This window comes from Odontesthes bonariensis, chromosome 10, assembly GCF_027942865.1.
Source record: "Odontesthes bonariensis isolate fOdoBon6 chromosome 10, fOdoBon6.hap1, whole genome shotgun sequence".
Classification (NCBI taxonomy): Eukaryota; Metazoa; Chordata; class Actinopteri; order Atheriniformes; family Atherinopsidae; genus Odontesthes; species Odontesthes bonariensis.
This window is the reverse complement of record NC_134515.1, coordinates 37,540,792-37,548,469: the sequence shown is the minus strand read 5'-3', so window position 1 is coordinate 37,548,469 and position 7,678 is coordinate 37,540,792. Positions and strand designations below refer to the sequence as shown.

At 44.8% G+C, this 7,678-nt stretch overlaps 1 protein-coding gene across 2 annotated transcripts in view; it reads right to left on the bottom strand.

Annotated features, from left to right (window-relative positions):
- Positions 1–393: 393 nt before the first annotated feature.
- The window catches only part of cables2b (Cdk5 and Abl enzyme substrate 2b), a 74,230-nt gene continuing 66,945 nt past the window's right edge, over positions 394–7,678 (bottom strand). For both annotated transcript variants that reach the window (XM_075475407.1, XM_075475406.1), the window contains one exon: positions 394–7,444. In XM_075475407.1, coding sequence (XP_075331522.1) covers positions 7,298–7,444 — 147 coding nt within the window. In that variant the 3' untranslated portion in view covers positions 394–7,297. The remainder of the gene's footprint in view (positions 7,445–7,678) is intronic.

Sequence of the window (7,678 nt, the reverse complement as noted above, 5' to 3'; positions counted from 1 at the left end):
CTACCTACATGCTAGCTTGAGGAGCAGAGCAGCTTGAGAACAGGCGCAAACCGCCAGGTCTACCATGTTTTGACTGGCAGCCAATCAGAAAGACAAGCATGGCAAATAACATTTCGATATGACATATTATTATAAATTGTATTTTACAATACTGATTAAAAAAATGTGACAATTTTTTATAATGATGTGTAAAAAAAATTATTTTCTATTTTTGCATTTTTTTCTTATCTTCCCTCCAATTTTCTGAGGCTCCCTTAGCGCCCCCTGGCGGCCCCCACTTTGAAAACCACTGGTTTAGAGTTTGCACACGTCTTTATGTTGTTGTTGCAGTTTGAGACCAAAAAAATATTTCATTTGAACGTCATGTAGGTAAAGTGAGACAATAAAAAGAAGCATAATTGACAGGTTTTTAATGAAAATAAACTTGATGTTGAACATTGGCATTTTTAACAGTATCTGGTCTTCCTTTACAAAAAGATTTAGAAATAATTTAATTCTCTACAGTGTAGCAGTGCATATCAAACAGTTACTTAGTTCCTCTGCAGCAGGTTGATACAATCCAAAGTCAACTTGATGTAACAAATATAAACTCTTATTGCAGGTTGATGCAACACGTCTCTGACTTGGGTTTTTTCTTTAGTACCCCACAAACAGACGGTAACTAATATTTCATGTCACGGATTCCTCAACTGCAACGCGGCTCGTCAGTGTTGTCACAGAAAATGTGGACAGAACAATAAAAAGAAGACATTCTGAAAACCCAACAAAGTTCAAATGTGAAACAGTAACGACAGAAGGAAGGAAGACTAAAACGTGATGAACATTTCCTCTTCCAGTGCTCAGAGAAGGATCCAATTATTACCAAATACAACATGTGAACACGAAGCTGGAATAAGAGTGACGGGTAAAAACTAAACACAGATCAGAAATCTCTAATATAGAGAAAACTCTGGAAGATTGGGCGCCATTTTTTTTTACTCTTATGCAGAGTCTATTTAACATTTTTCTTCTTTCACCGGCTCAAACAGACAAAGCTTTGAACTTTGAAAACTGACTGTTGTCAACACTCTGCTGGTGTGAACTGATTCACTCTTTCTTTAACAGATGAGGGAAATTACCATCAGTGGAAGAACATGAACGGAAGTTTCTAGATGGGAAATCATGTTTTATGTTCAGCGATCATCTGGAATCATTTTCAGCTCCATATCTGATAAATAACACATGATTCTTCATCTGAGGGATGATTGGTAATAAATAAATGTATACATAAGATTACAATAAGATACTTGACATGAGGGAAAATAAATACCCTTGTTGCTTAATGATAGAACAAAGATTCAGGTGACGTTAAAAGGCAAAGTGCAGAAAGAAGCCAGGCTGTGCAGGAAGTGTTTGTGCTGCCCGTTACCTGCAGAGCCTCCGTTTGGTTAAATATTCATCCCTTTATCACACAATAAATAACCAGCTCATTATTGCTGTTCTACGGTCATTCGACAGGAAGCTTTGGATTGCTTTTGGGCGGCTGCAGCTCGGGAGGAAGAAAAGGGGGGAGGTTGGTGGTTGGACTCCCCCCGGCCGACACTGAACCTCACGTTGGCTGCCCACGCATCCATGGGTGTGTGAGTGTGTGTTAGAGGAAGAGAAGCACTGTGGAGCCTGTAAAACTGGATGGAAGAAGACATGCTGGATGGGTGAATGTGGCATTTAGGGTAAAAGGGCTTTGAGTAGAAAAATGCTACATCAGCACAGTCCATTTACCATTTCAGTCTGCAACCACCGTGTCTTTCCTCTATTAAACATGAAGCAGTCCACTTCAGCAACTCCACTGTCAGGGTTAGGGTCAGGGTCGGGGTTAGGGTTAAAATCATGTGCACTGGCCTACAGAACTGTGGGGAAGGATGGTGGAGAGGTGAAGGAAGTGTTCTCTCCCACCAGAGATCAGGGTTCGATCCCCAGGCAGAGCACCAGAGGGGCCTGCGGGAGTAGTTGTTTACCAATGCACCCCCTAAAAGGGATGCGCCGCCGGGCCCACTCCCGCCCGGGCCACGCGGATCCCTACATAAAAGTTTAAAAGAAAAGGGTGCAAGGGTGTTTCTTAAAATTGATTAGTTATTGCGTAATGGTTTTTATTAATTAAATGAAAAAATAAATAAATTAAAAAAAAGATAAAAAATTCAAATTAAAAAATTAAAGAAATTTAAAAAATAAAGAATGTATTAGAATTAATTAGTTATTACGTAATATATTTTTTTTGGTTATTTTTTAATTTTTTAAGGAAGGAGAAATAAAAAGTAAAAATTTAAATTAAAATTAAAAATGGATTTCAAGAGGTGGAGTAGGGGACCCATAAGTGCTTGTTTGGTTAGTAAAAAGTGCTAGAAAATAAGTGCTTGTAAAAAAGTGCTAAAACCACACAATAGTAAATATATACAGTAAATAAAAATTAGTAACAAAGGGTCCCCTAGTCCTGCCTATAAAATCCAATTTTCTATAAATATGTTTAAATATAATGGGGGTGGGGGGGGGGATTTTAAATTAAAACATCTTACCCTGGAGGGGAGTCGAACCCCGGTCCGCTGTCTAGTAGATGAGTTGTGATTTAATGATGCCTCTGAATGTGTGTTTGGGGTGGTAGCTGGATTCATGAAGTAATGCATGTGTGTCCGTTGGTTTAAAATGAACTTTTGTCTGTAGAGTTTGTTGGGTTGTGTTGGATGGCCTGATAAATACTGTGGTATCAAGAAAGTTGATGTGTGTGGGGCTATTTGTGTATTTAACTGTGATGGAGGGATGATGGTTATTTAAGGTGTTGATGAAATCTGGGAATGTGAAGGGATCGTGGGGCCAAATGCCAAAGATATCATCCAGAAATCTGAGGTAAAGTTGTGGGTTGTAGGGGGCATTTTTGGAGGGCTTCTCGCTCCCACTCACTCATGTAGAGGTTGGCGTAGGAGGGGGCAAATCTTTGGCCCATGGCTGCCCCATTGACCTGTAGGTAGAACTGGTTATTGAAAACGAAACCGTTATTGTTGAGGCAGAGTTTAATTAATTGTAGGAGTGCCTCGTCCGGTCTCTTGGGGTCCGGGTGGTTTTTGAAAATGGTGGTGAGTATTTGAATGGGTGTTAATGCTTGTATAGAGGCTATCAATGTCTACTGTAAAAAGGTGTGCTGAGTGGGGGACAGTCATGGACCCAATGATTTGGAGGAAGTGGTAGGTGTCTCGGATGTAACTGGGGTGTTGGGTGGAGAGGGGACCTAGAAAATGGTCGATGTATTGAGAGATGTTGCAATCTGAAACTATTGGTCTGCCAGGAGGAACCTCATAGGGAATAGTCCAGGTCTGTGGTTCTTTATGGATTTTGGGCAGTAAATAAAAGTAGCGGGGTCGTGGGTTGTCAGGCCCATATAAAAAGTCTTTTTGCTTGGCTGAAATGTATTTTTTATTTTTTAGTGTTTGAATAATGTTCCGGAGTTCAGTCTGAGTTTGTAGTTGGATGGAATTATCTAATGGTCTATAATATTCTTTATTTTGAAGTTGTCTGTGGGCTTCTGTGAGGTATTGGTGTCTGTCCATGATTACTATTTTGGAACCTTTGTCAGCGGGTTTGATGATGATGTTGTGGTTGTGGGTGAGTTCTGTAAGGGCCCTGCGTTCGGCCCCCGACAGGTTGTCTGAAACATCTGCCGGGATGGTGGTTTGGGTTTGGTCGTGGAGTCTGGCGTCGTCAGGGTCCCAATGTGAACGGTGTATGAATGGGGTGTGTTGGTCATCTGTGTCGGGGTGAAAGTAGTCAAGGAGTTTAAGTCGTCTATGGAAGTTATGTAGGTCCCTATGGAGTTCCTCCCGGTCCAGTTTTGAAGGGCGGGACTGAAAGAAAGTCCCCTCTCCAAGAGGGATACCTGTGGGGTGGATGGGGTGAAAAGAGTGGCCAGATTAAGAATGTTGGAGGGTGAATCCCACCCCAGGTCCTTGTTGTGTGAGGGGGGGTACAGGTGGGGGGTTATCCGAGTTGGTTTTATGCGTTACTGCAAATTTAGCAGGCGGCACCAGTTTTCCAAAATTGTGTTAGCGGTGGTGGCAGTCCAGTGGATGTTGTCTTTTTCTGTCCTAAATGTATCATGGGGGATTTCTGTGAGGAAGGGGAAGTGCGTGACCATGGTGTAACGGTAGGCGTCCATTGTTCCGTCACGTGAACTTAACTCGCCGGATTGGATGCCTAGTGTCGCCGTGTTGCTACTACAGTGGGCGTGTATACGAAGTTGTAGATAGAACATATGGTAGAATGGCTCCGGGGGAAAGTAAATAACTTGTGATTTTAACCAACCGAAGTTTCTCCCTCTAAAAATTTGAGTTTTGGAGGGAAATTAATGTGTATAAATCGTCAGCAATGGAACATTATTTCATATTGCACCATGGATGTGGATCTGCGAGCGAGGAGAGCTGCTCTGCTGCTGCTGCGACACAGGAGATCTCCTTCTCGCTGCATCACCTGTCCCTGCACCTTTTCTCTGATTTAAAAATGAAACATGAACAAGACATCTTGTGAAAACATGGCCATGGGTGTGATTTGGTTCTTTTGTTGAAATGAATGCCTATCGCAATTATTGATAACGTTTAATTCACTACTCCACCTCTGCCCATGAAAGAATTTGATGCACTGGATTGAACCTCTATTCCTTGATGGTCATTACTTTACTGCAAAAGTGGAGATGCTCACACAATTGCCTGATGTTTTAGGTGTGTTTATTCGCCTACAATCATTTTAGCACAGCCATTCTGGCCACTGCTGCTGTTCATTTTGCCCGCAATAGCAATGACATGAGCAATACCCGAAACGTTCAGGGGTGAATAAACAAAGGGAAAAAAACTACATGGTCTACTGTCATTGGGTAACGCACTCCGTCTGCCGTGGCAAATTTGCATAAACTTCGAGCGAGCCCAACTTTTTGACGTGCCGCTGGTCCCCCGCTCGCCGTGCCGGAATCCCAGCATGCTTTGCGAGCACGGCGACAACGATCGGCCGGATTTCATTGAAAATGAACTGAATGCGTTGGATACGGCTTGCGTTGACGGAACAATGGACGCCTACCGTTATTGATCAATTTAAGATTGCTGTTGTGTGGATGTGAGGTGAGGAGAGTAGTTGATAGTAAATGTCGGCATTGGGGAAGGTCGACTTAGCTGTGCGGAAAAGGGTTTTGAGTTGTTTAATGGTGGTCTGTCTGGGGTCCTGATCCTTATTGTTGATTCCGACTGAAATGACAACAATTTTGTCATTCGGTTGGGGGAGGGGTCTTCTCGCACACTTTCATGAGGTGGTACGCATTGGCTCCAGGGTAGCTGTCGAGTTGAATGAGGGGGTTGTTATGGCCGGGGATGCGGTTGATGTTAGAGTCTCCTATTATCATTTTAGGTTTCTTTTATTTGATGAACCAGTCTTGGATTTTCCTGGTGGGTCGGGCGAGGTGGTAAGTGGGTCTATACATGAATTGTGGGTTGGAAGAGCTGGTAGTCAGAGGAGTGGTGGAGGGAATAGAGACGGGTACGGGGAGGGAGTCTGTGGTGGGGAAGGGGGGATTAAGGTCAGAGAGGGGGGGTGGTGGTGGGAAGGGGTTTCTCCTTGACAGAGTGAAGGGGGGAGGATGTGAGATGAGGGGAGATGTATTCATCTATTGGTTGAGAAGATAGGAGTGGGGGTGAGGAAGGGTGGTGGTGTACTTGGACCGTAACTGTGCTGGCGCCTTGGGGGCAGTACGGTCCCCGAGAACCCTGAGTTGGAATTATAGGATGGTTCAGGGTGGGTTACACTGCTGTCATAGTTGACTTTGGCTAACCCTTTCATCATTGACACCCTCGGTTCATGATTCTGGGGGGGTCGACTGTTTCGCCCGATCCTCCTCAGTGGGGATAGGGAAAGAAGAGTGATAGGGATATGAATCGAAACATTGGAGTGGCTGCTGAGGGTAATTGTTTGTAATTCCAGGTCGTGGAGTCGGTGGGAGTGGTGAGGGGTTGCGATAGAGGTCCGTTTCTGATGGGGTAAACAGGGGATGGGAGAAATTACTGAATTTGGGGTTCCGGCTTTGTTGGGTGAGGGTCCCCAGGTGACTTTCCTTGTTTGTTGTGGTTGTGGGGTGGAGGTTTTGGGGTCCGGGGGTCTTGGTTGCAACTCCAATGTCAGGGTCAGGGTTAGGGCTAGGGTTGGTGAAGGGGGTTAGGGTAGGGTAGGGTTAAGGTTAGGGTTAGAGTCAGTCATTGCAGATCTGCTGTCCCATATAAATGTCTCTGTGTACACTAAGTGTATTTCTGTGAGATGGACACAAGAGGGCGGCATTTCTCAGGTAGAATATGAGGAGAGTGACGCTGGTGCTGTTGAGTTGCAGACTGGAGCACAAGCGTCCCGGGACATAGTTTGACACTGGATCTGCTTCAGTGTTGAGGAAGGATGACAACAGGACATGAGACAGGCCAGCATTACGTTGCTGCTTGGAAAGTGATGACTCAGTTATGCACGAACAAACACACTTCAGCAGCTCTTCCCACATTTACTTTGACTAAGATTCCCTTAAAGAAAACTTATTTCCTGCTCTTTCTCATCAACTTAATTCAATTTGTTCATTAACAGCCATTTCTGCATTTCAGGCCTGCAACACATTCCAAAAAGAGTTTGGGCGCAGGATATTTAGGGCCAGAAAGGTGGAAAAAAAATCATTCAAATGATACTCCAAGCAGGTGACTGTGGTCATGATTCGGTATAAAAGCAGCCTCCATGAGAGGCTGAGTCTCTTCAGGGGATCTGCAGTTTGTCCACAGCTGTGTGAGTGCATAGTTCTCCCTCTACAGAGTAAAACATGGAGCATGTTGCATTCATGCGCTTTGCTGCTATCAAAGTAAATGAAAGACTGACTTTGCATTTTCCTACCACCTCTACTGCTGTGAAGGATGAAAAAAGGATGAAACTAAACAAGTGCGTGGACAAGATCTCCAAGGAACGAATGGAGCCAGCCGCCCTGAAAAGGACCTTTCTCCAGTTCCTGACAGAGTTCGGAGGGGGGTGCTGGAGGCTCTCAGCACTGCTTACAGATGCAGTAAAATGATTGTCAAACGCATAATAATCTGAACGGTAACGGACTGAGGGCACACTGAAAGTGGTTCTCCCCCATCACCTCGGTGTGTGTGTGGGGGGGGGGCAGCTGAAGGCGCTCTCTGTGCAGCCCTGCACCACCATCACAGAGGAGCAGGTGGATGAGGGTCACAGCTTTGGAGCCGGAGGTGTCGGAGGGAGTCGGGCGCTGCTAAACCTGCTGCTGCTGCACCATCCGTCTGTAATGTGGCATCACTTGACTCTCAGGGAGGTAGAGCGCCATCTCCAGGGCGACCAGGATGGTGAACTCGAACGAGATGAGCTCCCTCCTGCTGATCCTGAAGCGCTCCTCCAGCTTCTGCAGAGACACCACAAACCGTCAGATGCTTTTTCTTTTAACGCTCAAATACAGCTACTCCTCGCAGCCACTGAGCTGCAAAGATCCTCCATGAGAGCTGCCGATCAGGCACATTTTCATTCCTGACATTGAGTGGAAGTAAAGCCATTCAAATCATCCCCACACTGAACTAAACTTTAAGAAAAGAAGCACATTTTGCTGTAAAGTGTAATTCACAGAGGATGAGCCTCCAAA